This window comes from Patiria miniata, unplaced genomic scaffold, assembly GCF_015706575.1.
Source record: "Patiria miniata isolate m_02_andy unplaced genomic scaffold, ASM1570657v1 HiC_scaffold_9, whole genome shotgun sequence".
Lineage (NCBI taxonomy): Eukaryota > Metazoa > Echinodermata > Asteroidea > Valvatida > Asterinidae > Patiria > Patiria miniata.
The window spans coordinates 23,547,483-23,563,876 of record NW_024037076.1 but is presented as its reverse complement, the minus strand read 5'-3'; the positions used below and the strand labels follow the sequence as shown (position 1 = coordinate 23,563,876).

At 39.8% G+C, this 16,394-nt stretch overlaps 2 protein-coding genes across 3 annotated transcripts; both read left to right on the top strand.

Moving 5' to 3' along the window:
• The first annotated feature begins 902 nt into the window (after positions 1-902).
• LOC119720511 (ventral anterior homeobox 2a-like) lies at positions 903-6,647 on the top strand. Its single transcript, XM_038190197.1, has 3 exons — positions 903-1,538; positions 5,003-5,190; positions 5,631-6,647. The coding sequence occupies exons 1-3, from the start codon at positions 1,109-1,111 to the stop codon at positions 5,829-5,831; spliced, it is 819 nt and encodes a 272-aa protein (XP_038046125.1). The 5' UTR covers positions 903-1,108; the 3' UTR covers positions 5,832-6,647.
• Positions 6,648-7,084: 437 nt separating this feature from the next.
• LOC119720510 lies at positions 7,085-10,883 on the top strand. 2 transcript variants are annotated; one of them, XM_038190195.1, is made up of 3 exons: positions 7,085-7,237; positions 8,282-8,501; positions 9,260-10,883. In XM_038190195.1, the coding sequence occupies exons 1-3, from the start codon at positions 7,211-7,213 to the stop codon at positions 9,961-9,963; spliced, it is 951 nt and encodes a 316-aa protein (XP_038046123.1). In that variant the 5' UTR covers positions 7,085-7,210; the 3' UTR covers positions 9,964-10,883. The 2 variants fall into 2 exon arrangements, with proteins under 2 accessions (XP_038046123.1, XP_038046124.1); XM_038190196.1 differs by having other exon boundaries at positions 7,104-7,241.
• Positions 10,884-16,394: the final 5,511 nt, after the last annotated feature.

The window sequence follows — 16,394 nt, the reverse complement described above, 5'->3', positions numbered from 1 at the left end:
TTACAGGCCTACACCGAAATCCCGCTATCGCACGTCACCCTGAGAGTTATACCCATTCAAAACGTTGAGGGCGCCATAGCCAACCAGTCTCTCCCAATTACCGGTTGACATGTCGAAGCAATGATTAGTTGCGACAATTGATCATTAACGACTCGCACAAGTATTGGCCTTTTCCCCTTTAGTTCGCTTATCAACGAAGGAGGGGCAGTCCAAATCATTGGAAGAGGATAGAAGGGTGATTGACAGGTTGGACTCTTTAGTTATGTACCTGTGGCATCTCGAAAAAAAAGTCTTGTTCATGGGCTTAAACGGTTCTTATTGTCATTCTTAAATTCACCTGTTTTAGGCTCGTGAAAAAAGAAGAAGTTCTGCGCAGCAGCAACGTTAAACTGAATCAGTATGTTAAGAAATTGTAGTTGTTTAACACGCATAGTTCTAATGCCTTTTCAAAGTTTATTTGGTGTATGTTTTTTTCATAATTGAAGAATTTATCAATGTTCTTCTTATGGTTGTAGCTACCGATAGTTGGGTACCCCAGACAAGACTTTCTTCGTCTGGCCATGACACTTGTCAATAGAGCTACAAGCGTGAACCTTGAATGGCACTGTGTTAACAGTAGCAAAGTTACCCACTAATAAGCCATAACGGACAGTTACACTATACCTCGCAATGTAACCCAGGGTTCCAAATACGAGATGAATAGAACGCACTTCTGAATGGGCAACGACCTAATAAGTTCTTCACCCGGCGAACCACCAAAATCCATAATGACCCAAATAATTGACAACCTGCCAATCAAAGTGGCGGGGACCCTGACGCGCGCTGAAAGACGTCCCGCGGTGAAGCCCGCCCTCTTAGGGCGAAACACGTCAGGCAGTCTGGACGGGTGGCTGAGGAAAATCGTATGCATTCTTTTATTATTTTGATCTCCGGTGAAAAATACTTTCTCCGTCCCGTTCAGTTGACATCGGACCGTCTTGGGTCATACTGCTCATTATTGATCCGGCAACGGGACGAGAACTACCGTCTACTCACCTAGAAGCTCCACTTGTTTGTTTTCCTAATAACAGATTTTGCTTATATTTTAAATTTTATTTCAAAACAAAGTATGGAAATGTGGACTCAGTCGTACTGGCCCACCGCGTACGACTATCACCACTACGACATTTACGATAAAATGCATCATTACCGACAAGCAGCTTACCAGCAGTATCCCGTGTACCGAGTTCCTCCCGTCTTCCACACCGCAAAGTCCATCCCTCTCGACCAACTTTCCACAAAGTCCGTGGAACGAACTCTACCACCGCACCACGAGGCAGAGCTCCCCCAATTGGATGGAAGTTTCGACCGGGGCAGGTGTCAGGTTTCACCGGTCGATTCGGACTCGGTCGGACGGAATGAAAGCACGAGAGAACGGTGTAGCTCACCTGGCGATAGGGGAAAGGAGGACGGGGGCTCGAGGCGAGATTCGACCCCGGACAGCACGGCTAGCGACCCGGCTGATTCTCGGTCGTTCTGCAGAGTGCTGACTTTCCAAGGTAGGTTGAAACTTTTCTTAAAAAATTGTCGATGTACAATCACTTCGGATGCTTAAAAATGTTTCGAGATGAGACTAAACGATTTTTGACAGAGTTTTTTTTTTATGACAGCGTCTTCCCATATTATGTATGAGCTTGCTGATTGCATTACACTGGTCTCCTTTGGAAACTGTATGGTTGGATTTTTTTCGGACAAGTATAAAATTATGATTTGGTTCATTTCATGTTTATGTTTACACGTTTATTGTTAAGTTGAAGTTGCTACATAATGATTTTTGAAGGTATAAAACTCTTTTTCTATAATGAATCAACAACGTAACATTTTCTACGTCAATAATAATGTCTGAATATCTAAAGTTGTTAAAATCAATGAAATGATTTTTGTGTGCGTTTCTTTTTATTTGAAGCTATGGTGTATTTATTTTAGATAACACATCCCAATATTTTGTCGTTTCCTAGTGCTTAAAGTATTTTTTGTTATGTTAAAAAAAACTTGAAAGCACGCATAACTCGCGGTTAAAAATATGATTTGTACACTTACAAATCTCGTAATTTGAGCCTGTAATGATTTTGTGTCACAAATTTAAAGCTTTCCAAAGGCTTGCTACCTTGTAGGTAGATATGAGATTAAAAGTTTGTGTTGATAATTCTGAAATAATTGTGAAATATCTTGTGATTATGCTTGTCATCTAACCAAAATACGTCAGGTGCGCACACAATGTATAATTTTCCAGCTGAATGAAAACAGTTGCGGCAAACAAAGAGACGTATCGAAACGGAGATACAGTTTTTTGCTGTGACGGAAGTGGAAACTCATCAAAATGGAAACATGAAAGTATAAAAAAAAAATGGAAAAAAAACACCGAACAAAATAAAAATAAAGAATAGGAATAGACAATTATGTAAAGTCGCGTAGATAAACGACCGAAAAATCGTGTCACAATCGCAGAAGGAACTCAAAGAATTCATGCTATACTGTTAGACCGCCCCCCCAAAAAAGTGACGATTGAAATCGGTTGTTGTCTTTCTTGAAGTAGCAGAAAGCTAATTTAACAATTACGCGATACACAAGATTAAAATCGCTTTTGTATTTCTTTCTTTTCCACTTCATAACATTACGAGAACTGACAATCCTGGAGGCTTGCGTTTTTACGTTTAAATCTTTGAAAGAATTTATGGACTAAACAAATGCTCTCTTTGAAACAAAAGATATACTATTAAACTGTTACCGTTGCCCTATATATATACTTTATATCATGAAAGTGTGTTGGCAGTCTTCGAAATTGCTCTCGATGTTTAAAATTGAAATATCCTCCCTTGTTTTCTGTTTTGGAACTTCTCTTACAATTCGTTCTTTACAAATGGGGTTTTATCGTACGAAAAGCTAGCTTCTTAAACTTCATAATTGGACAAATTTTTTTTTTATAAAATAGAAACTAAGATGGAATTTGCAGTCGCACTCGCACATATACAAATGCTTACTGCGGTAAATTAATACATATAGAGGTAAACTTGGTGACTTCACTACATGCAATGAAGCAAATAACCTGTGTAAAAAATAATTAAGAAAATGCCACATTTTAGGGGAGGGGGGCGCTGAGTTTTTTCCAAGGAAAAACACTGATCAGAGTAAGGTTTAACAAACCCTTTTGTTTCGTGTGCCGGGTTGGATTCGAAGTAGCTAGGATTAGCAGAGGTAGAAAAATGAAAGTACAATTTCGCAAAAAAATGATAACTACTTGAAATATCATTATAAAGGAACCATGGAATCGTTTTTATGGTTTGGAAACTTCACGTATAAGTTCACATCTCGGAGAAACATTTTGTATAGTCCTTCCAGCAAACGTTTGTATTTGTCCATAAAATTTAGTCAATCAAGCAAACAATCAACCAATCAATTATTATTACTATTATATATTTGGCCAAGATTTTATACAAACAAAAAACATTGCAGAGAATCTGACAATGAAACTTTACAGAACAAAACTAGTGGAACAGGTGTAAAAAAGATAGAAACATGAACAAGACAAACAATAATTCAGAAGGGAAAGATAAGGTCAATGAACCGAACAAATCATTGAAACGGGGACTGGGATACAGACAAAGAACCAAGAAACAAACAGAAACGGACAGAAGGACTAACAAACAAAGACACAACCTGTTAAACAATCTGGCCTATATGTGGAACTATAGGTCGCATGTGGGACACGTTGCCTACAAACGGCGGTGCCTTGTATGAACTGCTCTGCTTATAGACAAACATTAACTCTGTATTTTCAGAATTCATCGAATCTTGGACTTTTCCACTTTCTTCTTCGATTTCTTCTAGAATAGCTCTTCCAAGTCACCTTCATGTTCCAACGCACCATAAATGATTTTATGATGGTATGGGTTCAACATACGAAACAGTCATCATGAATTTTTCATTTTTGTCTTGATTTAAAATGTACCTTCCAAACAAGAAATCTTCAGTTTCTTTACTTTAGTTGGGCATTCTCCCTCTCTCAATGCGGAACTGGGAGTCTTGTTTTTCTGGGAGGAAATATCTCACTGACTTCTGAATGTAAGGTGACTCGAAATGACCAACCCATCACATCACTGGGCCTAATTAGCCATGATTGGCACGAAGGCACAGTATGCAGTCATCATAAAAACAACCTGACAACACAACGCGTCACGTGTCACAACTCGTAATGTCTAATGATCATTAGGGAGTTCATGTCATTGCGACGGGGATCGTAATAGTGGGGCACCCCGGGCCCATCTACCCGGGATGTAGCGGGGGGTGAGCCGGTCCGACCAGACCCATGCTGGCATAACCCATCCACGCACGGCCAGACTTTATTGATCCGCTGGCTAATTGGAAAAGAACGGTCGTCTAATTGCTGGATTTAAGACTAACATGACTTGGTCATTTGGCTGGGAAGAGCAGCCCGCGTCGAGTGACAGGAGGGAAGGAACGAGGACAAAAGACGAATGAGGCAAATGACCGATAGGGGGATATCTGAGATTGGGATGGGTTTGTTATGGAGGACGATGACTCCTTGAGAGGGGAGGGGAGGATTGACAATGAGATTAGTATTGAAGAGGGGGAAGATTAAGGTTCAGGAAGTGTCATTTGCTGGAATTGGTGATCACACCCTGTCAATGAAAACTGTCAAGAAATTAGACAGGGAGACAGGGGAGCTGGATGGGCGGGGGTGCTGAGGTTAGAGGTTACTTTTGAGATGACATGGCGACGTAGGTGGCGCTATGCATCTTCTTAGTGGTAAAGTGTTGACGTCAGCGATGCCGATGAATTTTTACAGCGGATTTGTCCTGTCGTCATGGTGATTATTAATCAATTAATTGCTATAAATTTCGACTACCTTGGAATTATGCAAGCACGAAATTGCTCATTCTGCGCAAAAGACATTTGTAACTCCCAAATTTAATACGTTTTTTTTTCCTTTCATCCCCAACAGATCAAAATGGTCAGCCCCGCGAGATGGTCTTCCCCAAGGCGCTCGATCTGGATCGGCCCAAGAGAGCGCGTACGAGTTTCACGTCTTATCAGCTAGAGCGGCTGGAGCAGGAGTTCAAGTGTAACCAGTACATGGTGGGGAGGGATCGAGCTCGCCTGGCAACCAACCTCGATCTCACGGAAACTCAGGTGAGCAACCACTGAAATCCTTACAGTGTGTTAAGTTTGTATTTAGAGTAACCGTTCATTGTGAATTAATAAAACTTACGAGATACACAAAATGATCGATACTGATAGTCTTCCAACTTTTGATCGAACTATCCCATCGATCTCACCACCTTTTGTAATCGCTAATTTCTTTTAGAAGACAGTGTTCGGGAAACGGAAAGCATTGTGGGTATAATACCGCAAATGAGTGCGACTTTTCCTACCTCCATGGTGCGACGTGCTCACCAATCAAAACGCATGTAAAAAGAGGTCAAAGAAATCATCTGTCAAATCACAAGTACCATTGGATTGGTCAATCCCGAGTAAAACAAATGCTCGTGATGACAGAGGGCGCTGTTTATCCCAATAGAGGGCGCTATTTATCTCGCTTTACTCTATTATTTCATTAATTTTTTTCGTAGGTTAAAGTGTGGTTCCAGAACCGCCGGACCAAGCACAAGCGAGAGCAGTGCAGGGCAGCGGAGTTCCAAGAAAAGAACGCCGAGAGCATAGCCGCCTGCAACATCCTCAGGTTCCTGCAGAGCAAGCAAGGCGATGCAGCAATAGCGCCCTCAGTCGGACCCATCAGTCCAACTCAGAACCGTCTGATGACGTCGTGGTGACGTAGGGATGGACAGTTCAGGACAGATGATGGATAAACTGGAGCGTTAATAAACGAAAAGCAAGGACTCTTGTAAATAAAAGGACTTGTATAAAATATAAATTGTCATTAAGGTTGAGGGGTGTACCGGGTAGTGTTTCGATCGACTCTAAAGACGAAGGGGGTAAAAAGCTGTCTTACAAAAAAAAAAATCAATTTCAATACCATTTATTTCCATCCAAAGTAAAGTAAAAGCACCATGAGAACAAAAGTAGTCATATTAAGATGAAGGCATTATTTAAAACGTGAAGCCGATGCTTCTAGGGACATGCCTACACTTCAATGAAAAACTGTAAAAAAAAATGAATTTCAGATGAATTTAAAGAAAAACAGACAAACCAACAGACAAGTTCAAATGAAACGCAAACAAATAACCAAGGACGGACTGACGAACAAACAGACAACAGGTGTCAAAGATTTACATAATAATGAGACTTAATAAATACTAGGAGGAAATAGGGAGCAAACTAGCTGGTCGGAACGGAGAAAGAGAAAGATAGGATGCCGGTGAGGCACAAGATGGTTACTCAACTGATTTTGAATCAATTGATTTTTGTTGAAATTGCTATTTATTGATACATGTATATTGTTTTGTTTCGATAGTAATTAAGCCCTGCTTGGTTCGGTCATCTAACACAAAGGAATGTCAACTGTTCGAGTAAATATTCACTCCTTATCGGGAGTTTCATCAATGAATGTGTAATAATCCGTCTTTTTTTTTGTATATATAATTTTAAAAATCTTTTGTGAAAAGTGAATAAAGTTATTGAATACAGACTATGCTATTTTCCGTTCTTCTACATTGCAGCCTTCGATGAAGAAAACAACTGTATTAGTAGTTTTGAATGAAACATAAAGAGATTTAAAGGGAAAAAGGGCAACACAATTTGGTGACCATTGAGTCCGTCATTTTGCCTCGAGCACACAAGAAACAAAAACATAAAATTGCCTTATTGCTGCCCGTGAAAACTGCTTTTAGACCCCACTAAATTATCTGTCTTGATCACCATCTTCGGAGTGTTCTGAATTTTCCCCCGATTCTTTTTAGGTGGGGATTTATCGTTTGTGCCTATGATGATTTGGTTTGTATCCCTATCATGTCGACATCGCATTCTGGAAATTGTTTTTTTTTTTCACTGCACACATTGTAAATTCTATGTAGCGCCCTCTATAGTTTCAATCGTTCGAAGAATAAAGAGTTAGCTCCTAGACGTCTACACTTTCAGTTTAGACTTTCCATGTTGAAGTCACCAGATCCAGAAACCGGATCCAACATTTTGCAAGTCAAGTTGTGGTCGCAAGAGGTCCGGTCTGGGGGTAAAAAACAGGAAAAATCAATGCATGTTGGTCAAGAGTTTCATGCGAACGGTAGGTGCGGAACGTCCGTTTTTAACCCACGATTTCCTTTTAAAAAATCTTATAATTTAGAAGTAATTCGGATGCGAGCGAACGTGGTTGTGTGTAGTGTGGGAAGGTGGAGTTTTACTTTTAGAAGGGGGGGGGGGGTGGGAGGGGGCGTTTCAAACTTTCATTTCATTTAATTTCATTTATTATTTCGCAGATATACAAAATACACATGTATAAAAATATATAAAAATATACATGTATAAACAAATAACTACAATTAATAGTAATTAGATGGACAGATAAGTGAGTAAAAAAAGAGTGCATCCTTGCACTTTTGTTGCAGAATCACTAAAGACAAGTAAACAAGTTAATAATATTATTTATAATAACGGAAATATTCCCGTATCTGACCATCACTAATTTTTCTTTTCAGTGAACTATCAGGTAATCAGCCATCAGGAAGTGATAATGTGTCCTAAAAAGTCAAATTAAGCAGGGAAAATATTGAAGTATTTACTGAGAAAACACTTAGATTTTCAGACCAGTCTCATACGGTTTGTGCTAAATTGTGCACAGGGTGACAAGTGATGGCCAGGTATGGGAATCTTTCCATAGTAAGTAACTATCGAGTAGCCTAGTTCTCCAGGCACAATTTTAACACAAGAACCAAAATAGTTAAAACAAAACATATTTACCCCTCCCTGCATGTAACTACATGTATTAGAATTGCACAAAGAGAAAAAAAAAATAGTAATAGAACAACATTTGCATAGTAAGTGCAAATGTTATGAAGCTTGAAATTGTAGCTGTCCTGCTCATTATTGAAAATCTGTATAATATTGCAAATTATTCGGAAAAAGAAAAGAAAAAAAGAAATGGGCCCAGGAGGGCAAAGTTTGGGGGGAAAAAAAACATGATGTGGGGAAGGCTCCAAGCGATGTGGGGATGTAGGACATGCATTTTTTCTTAGCGGAAGGGTCAGTCTTGACAATAAAAAAGACTCCTGAAGACATTCCTTAACAAACATCATTTGGAAAGTAACTGTTTTTTTTACATATTGAACAGATTTCATGTCAGGCTGGTTGGAAGATGGCTCGTATCTTTGCCATTTCGGACATCCATGTCGACCACCTTGTTAACAAAGAATGGATACAGGGCCTGGATTGTGCGAGATACACCAACGATGTGCTCCTATTGGCTGGTGATGTCACAGACTCGCTAGATCTACTCAAGTCCACGTTGGAGTCACTCAAGGCAAAGTTCAAAGAGGTGTTCTATGTTCCAGGTTTGTTTAACAAACTGTTATTCCAATATAGACAGGTATTCCCCTTTTTGTATAGTGAATTTCCTATCTGAATTACAGGTGAATTTCAGACTGTCCTCATTTTGTGACCCTTAACCTTAGAATTGGAATGAATATAGTAAAACTTTAAAGTCATTTTTAAACCTTTTCTAAACTAAAAGGATATTAATATTGTCCGCCATAACTCCTTGATCCTTGGAATCAATTAAATGTTTTGAAATAATAACAAATAAGCCCAATTAAAAAAAAAAAATTCCGTCCGGGATTTTTGAAAAAATGGAGGAGGCCCCCCTTTTTTCTTCAAGATGGCGGATTTGCATAACAGCAATGTATCATCCACAAAGTATGAGACATAACCATTTTTGTGTGTAAGTGCCCACCCCAATTGTTGCTCAAAAATATAAAATTCCTGGACAAGTTTAGTCTTCCGTGATAGAAGCAGATGGAGAGAAAGTTTGAATGCAATGGGAGAGTTCAGGGAGATGCAAGGGTACTCAACTTTATTCATGAGATGGAATTTTGCGTCGGGGTGATGCAAATCAAATTAGCTTTTGCCCTTCACCGATGTATAAACACTGTATACTCACTAGAAAGCAGGAGGTCGTGGGTTCGAGTCCCACCCAAGTGATTTTTCCAACTTTCACTCGGGATGTAACACACTGAGTATACAGTGTTTATACGTCAGCGAAGGGCAAAACCTAATCTGAGGTACTCACTTTGTTGTTACTTTTAATCATCAGGCAACCATGAACTCTGGATCAGAGACAAATCTAGTTCAGAGACCTCCGTCGATAAATTTCACAACATCCTCAAGCTGTGCAGAAGAGTAGGCGTCCGCACCGACCCACAAATCGTCGATACAACTGATGGCAAACGTGTCTGGATTGTACCACTGTTTTCGTGGTACGCAACCCCTGAAGAGGACAGGCAGGATTCTTTGTATGTCTCAGGTCCTAGCGAGGATCCCTCAATGAAATCACTCTGGATGGACAATCACATGTGTAGATGGCCTGCCGACATAGGCAGTCGCTCAAAGTACTTCGGGAAGCTGAACGAGGATCGCGTCCACGCTTACGACGCGCCGGTGATTTCGTTCAGCCATTTCCTGCCGCGGGTGGAGTTGATCCGAGCAGAGGAGGAGGATACGCGATGCGTAAGCGAGGAAAGAAGAACTCTTGGCCTGTCGGCTGAGATGCCTAAGCGACAAGGAGCAATGGCTGGGTTCAATTTCACACGCTACGCCGGCTGCAAGACGCTGGACCAACAGATTCGCGAGATCGGATCGCAGGTGCATGTGCACGGGCACCAGCATCGGAACAGGGATCGCGTGATTGACGGCGTGCGCTACATTTCCCATTGTCTTGGGTATAAGAAGGAACGCGACGAAGGCTTGACGTATGGAATCACTCAGTGGAAAGGACCCAAACAGGTCTGGCCCAACTGAATAGCAACCTAAGTACGAATGCAACAGTTTCCACAATGTTTTAAAAATATATATAAAAATACGCTTGGACGGCAACTCATGCAAGGATGATCCCAATTTATTTACCAAGGTATTTAATGTTTATATTGAGTATGTTTTACACCAAAAAGTAGATATTGTTTAGGAACAGATTTAAAAACACAAGTTGAAAAAGACAAAAATATTACAAAATATACAATGCAGTTGAATATATATAAATACTAATACTGCCAATTAAAATAATGTTTATTGATGTCATTTTTTAATTTTTAGTCAATCTACATATTTGCCAAAGTTTTACACAAGCATTTTATTCTCAAAGTAAAGCCAATTTTTTTAAAACTTTGTTATATTATAATAATTTTTATTCAGATTTTTTATAAAAAGAACCGTACCATATAATTTTTAAAATTAAGAGAAGTAAAATACATTTCACAGTGCATCAACGAATTAATTCGGGGAAAAAAAGGGAGAAAAAACGAAAAGAATCGTGACATAATTATTAATGAGTACGTCAATAGATGGCGCCCTACATGTAGACCGCATTTTCCGGCGCCAGTCATTTTGTGCATCGATTCAGTCGATCGTTTACAGCCGCTGCGCCTCGGATGCTAATACGCTTTTTCGATCACGTAAAATACTTTACGCGTCGATCTTTCAACCGTGCTAAAATATGTAAATCAACCATATGGTCACTTTCTGAACGGTGGAATAAAAGGAGATAGGTTTTGTTTTGCGATTGTGAAATGAAAATAGACTAAACTTGCAAGTCGTACGTCCGTAGTTGTGTACTTGTGTTCGCCACGAATGACAGTTATGAGGTTCTACCAAAAATGATCGAATTTTCAGTTGACTACCAACGAATTAATATACACTTCTTGAGGTCATTGAATAATATGGACATCGTGGACAAATCTGAAGAAAAAAATCTGATTTAAAAAATGGATACAAATTTCTTACAAGATCAGGTCCGCCGTCAAAATGACCGCAGAGTTTTCCAAGTTTATCGGATTTCCAAATATCAAGTAAAACATAAATTAATAAGACATGTTTAAATAATGCGTTTTTTAAGGACTAAAAAAATAATTCCATTACTTCATGAGAAATATTGCTTTGTATATATATTAAAAAAAAATAAGTACCGAAGGCGTGCGTGCACAGTCCGAGAATATTATGATAAATATCGATTCATTTCTCAGAAAAAAACCTCATTAAAACGAACGGCCTTCAGCACGCGAGCGATTCCAATACACGTAATTCCACATGCCATACGGCCGGTCCTATTTAACAAACTAACAATCTCGCATGCCGTGTTTATAATTCCAAATATTTTTTCTGCCCAGTTTTATATTTCCTGCATAATGCACCATGGAGCTATAAACACATAGCTCCATGAATGCACTGAATGCACGACACGACCAGCAACTAGTCCGGGGCAGATCGCAGGCTCCCTCGTTACTGACGTGCAACATTTGCCCGGGTTAGAGCCGTCCAATCCCCGCCCTCTCGCCGCGCTGTGTGCGTTGACGTCAGCCCCCATTCACACGTTCCTGGAAAACGGCCAGGTTTCCGCGAGTTGACCCGAGCTGTTATGAGATCTTGAACCGCTGCCAATGTTTACATGATCATCCGGGGACTTGGCATAGTTGGCGATGACGTATCGCTGGGTTGATTTGCATAATTGCAAGCCACTGTGGGGTATAAGCGAATTCGATATTGATGATGTCAGGATATACTAGGACAGTCAGGTGGCTGATATCGCAGAGATGAAAAGCAGGCATTGATACAGTATTTACATCTCTGGTATGCCAAGCCAATATTTGCTGCATTTCCCAGCCACATCTGAAGCTACATTTCCCCCGTTTATTGGCAAGTCACGTAAATACAGAAACCAAAGTGACATTGCTCAATATGCATTGACACAGAACTGTGTTGAAATACTCGGGTTATTAAAATCATCCTCATTTCCAGAAGTTATTGTAATGCATTTATTCATAAAACACGGAGCATAGGAAGGAATGGACATATGGTTTGTCCTTCACTAAACCGTATAATTTTATAAACAATGAATATTCTGTGCTGTTTTGGGAGAGTACGAGAAGGAATAAAACACGCTTGCCGCGCCGGTGGGACCCGAACCCACGGCCTTCCCCTGCGAGATCTCCCCCTCCTGCCCTTTTCCCGTCAATTTAATTCAAATTGTCACAACAACTGTTCCATTTAGGCTTTGCAGCTAGCGGACTGAATGCGTCCAATTATTTTTGTTTTCCTGGTCACATTTTTGGATGTCGGAAATAGTAGGCCTGAGAGGCATTTCCTGTCCTGGACCGGACACAGATTTAGCCGTGTGTAGGTTAAACACATATTGGAAGTAAAAACCATAAAAGGCATATATTATTCGATTTTTACAGGATGTCATTGTGGTAAGCCATCATTTCCATGTCAAAGCACCAAACAACAGATTTGACTAGAATTTACCACTGTTGACTCCAGAGTATACTTGACTCATCACGGGAAGCGGTTTTTGGATGTAAATTTCGCCGAATGCCAGCAACACGAAACGCACAATCATCACGAAACTCACGTAGCCGTGTACTGTGCACACAGATAACCGTTAAAAAATATTGTTTTGGTCGACAAAATCATAATCAGGTTATTAATTAATTGAAGTGGCACTCTCTTTTAAAAAAAAAAAAAAGCCCCGAACAAAAATCGTTGAATCGTTTTCCTTACTGGAAAAAAATAGAAAGTCTCGATGCGGTGAATGCGCCGAGAAATGACGGGAATAGGCGAGAAAACAAACTTGCATGCAAATTGAGGTCGTTCATTTTTGGTCGCAACAATGGTGTCAGTTGTGTCATTCTTGATTGTAGAGTCCTGTTATGATATATAGACTGCTATGTGAAGATTGAACAAACTGAATGCGAATTCGGTTCAAATGATTGTTTTCTATTCAACATCGATCAATTATTCATGACAAACAACAAACGACCGCGTTTTTTTGGAACGTTAAACCGGAGACTGTCCATGGACAACGGGCGATACCTCCATGCTCAGACTAGCGAGAATCCGGACGGAGAAATAAAGTGCCTTGGGGCACAATATAATCCCTCCCCAGAAAGCAACAAGTGCAAGATAAACCCTTCCAGCGGTCCCAGATCCATATTTTATGGACAGAATTAATTATGGATCACACAAGGAAACTAACTTCTGCTTGTTTGATTATTTTAGCGGGTACCGTGCAGGGTTGAATGGGATGTGGTTAGGGTGGGGGTACTATTGCATAATGCATGAGCGCGCGCGTTTGCGGGCGCCATGCGTCGAGTACGTGCTCATAAAGTGCATATTATTATGCAACTTGGGGCCTGAGGACATGTTATACATGCATGGTTTACTAACTAAGCGTATGCAGGTTACGCTTGGCCTGATGCTATTTTTATGAATTATCCAACAAATTATGCTAACAACGACGATTTTTAAATAGCCCTTCGATTTTGTAGGATGTCTTTAAAAAAATGTTTGGTTGTCTACTGCGAAGGGGAGCCACTATTATGAATGGTATCGTGAAATGTATTGTTCGTTAATTTTTGGTACGATTTTTTATCAAAGCGTGATAAATTGTATATTGTTACCACGTCACCACTTGTTACCCACACCCTTCCACCCACTTTCACCATAAAGACCTTTCCTCAGAACTATTTTTTTAATTCTCAAAGACTTATTTGTTTTGCTTTGAGAACAATTTTTTCAATCATACCATTCCCTGTATCACGCAGTTGTAGTTACTTGACCAAGTCCGTGTATATCCCCTACATAATAGCCCCATCACGGTGTATCAAATTCACCATCAATGGTTGATTCTTTAAAAGCACTTTTTTTTAAATCAAAAACGCCAATTCTCGTATCAATACTGAAAAACCTCTCTGTGCTTCGGGTCTTAATTTCTGCGCATGATCAGTGTCTAGTTTTGGTACGGGTGAATGCGCATGCGCTCCTTTGAAGCATTTTGGGTTAACCATTGTTCAATTGCATTATTTTGTTTTACACATTGATACCTAAAGAATAAAGCATCTACTTTGCAAGGTAATAGACATAATGCATCACATCATGCAAAGATCCCTCATTGGCCTGTAATTTTCCCCTTCGCTGGCTTCATAATACCATTTTCTTCGGGAATGTGAATGGATTAATTTCTGGCCCATCCGTGGTTTCATAATGCATATGCACTTTATGACCAGGTCGTAATGTTTGTGCACACTGCTTGACCCAACTCCGCTAATGGAAAATTATAGCAGCGTGTCCTTGGCGGAAGGGATACCGGCACGGATCGATGAACCTCCCCGTCTCCTGGAGCTAGGAGACGGTACTTTCAAAAGTCCGCTCGTGATCGTGATTAGGTGATAGTAACGACCTTGGACTGCGGTCAGAGGGGATAAAGCATACCGGAGGTGGACGGAGTTTGCAGCTGTGGACGTGAGGAGAGGTGAAGATGGAGCAGGGGAAGATGAGGGAGGTGGGATGGAATTGTGGGCGTGGTTTGATGATAGGATGGAGGATGCACGAGATACTCTGTGACGAAGACATCTTATGGGGATTAAGACGATGTGATGTCAAGCCAGGTCTTTAGGAACTATAGATAAGTCACAGATGAATAAAACAAAAATCAAAATGAAGAATGCTTGAAAAATGGTAAAGGGGTGAAGGAGGGGGCGTGTCAATAAAGCAACCAACAGCCTCCGTGGTCTTGTTAAATGAAATTCAAGGAAAACTCATTGCTATAACAGTAGATAAAACAAAACAAACCCCAAACCCATGTCAAATGGGCAAAGGCTACTATATATCCCTTTTGGTTTAATGTATTACAGTATAAATATGAATTGCCTTATAGTCTGCATGTTTCCGCTATCACATTCACAAGCAAAAGAACCGATGAAACATTGTAAAAGTTCTTATAACTTGGGTTTCGGAATCGAATCCACACGACCATGGCCATAGTGTGGTTGACTCTTCCAACTTTAGAAGTACAAGTTATGATAGGCCTATACTTCTTTATGCATGTAGCCTAGAGAAACAAGATAAAAGTAGCAGAAACCTCAAACGGTTATAATAAACCAACCCAACCCGACCTTCAATAAGAGTTTTATAGATTTGTCTTAGGGTCCGAGCCCTTTTTTTTAAAGGTTTTAAACAACATAATTACAATGGTCCGTAATCGTCCTGTTTCTGTTTGTGTGTGGAGCAAATCTCTCGTATTCATGGACTATAATTTTCTCCTGCAATATCGACGTTATAATCCGCTCGGAAGGTCGTGCATATTTACCATGCTATAATTGATCGATATACTCTATTTTTCCGGCCACTGCAAGAAGTCACGTTTACAACTTGTTTGTGTCTAGTCTGTACAATTCTATAATTTCATTTGAAAAGCACTGTGTGTTGTTTGACAATATCCTGATTTAGAAAAAGAAAGAAATGTGGTAAAGTACTTAAAATAATAAATCGATATATTTCAAGGATTTTTGATGTATTTACCGGTGACGGCAAAGTTTTTCACAATTCTTTCATTTACTTTTGGCCTTTGCTAAAATCTGAAATTTGAGGGGAAACTTATAGGTGATAAGTAATGCCAAAAAGAACGAATACATTGACAATTTTTACAGGTTTTTTTTATAACTCAATTAAATTGGTAAATAATTCATAAAAAAACATGCTAGCTATACATTAAAGCCTCTAAGGTCGAATGAATAAATATCTACGTTTCTCTGTACTATTTGTCTTCCTTGATTTTGCCCCCCAAAAAATGAAACACATTTTGTGCATAATGTAATGAATCATATCGATAACATCCAATAATCGATATTGGACATACCTGCAAAATGTTCAGTTACACAGCACGCTTGGACACCTGTTTGAAACAATGGCATATATCCAGTTACACTTAAAAGGGATTGTTTTTGGTGAACTTGAGAGGAGTCTAGTAATTAGCAGCACTGACGTGATATATGGTGTATGTCATGTCGGACTGAGATGCATTTATGAATGATTTATTTTAGTTGGATGTGACTGAATGTCCCTACGGATTGTTTTTACAACTCGGTGCTTGGGGATCGGTTTCGGGGTCGGGGTGGGGTTGAGGAAAGGGTATAGTTTATTGGACATGTTTCATAAGTTTAAAATTTCAAAAGCAATTTAGATAACTGTGCTTGCAATTCCACTTGCCTTTGAAAGGGGATCGACTATGAAATTGTAAATCAACAATGATGAACGCATATTTTTCAGGCAAATCTCTCCGTTTTTAAAACAGTACATGGGTTTGGCAAAGGTAAGTGCACAAATGTGCTGCAGGAAAGAATTTCCTCAATAATTGTTGAAAACTGTCCTTTTGTACTTGTCAACTAGTTGAGGACCTGCTA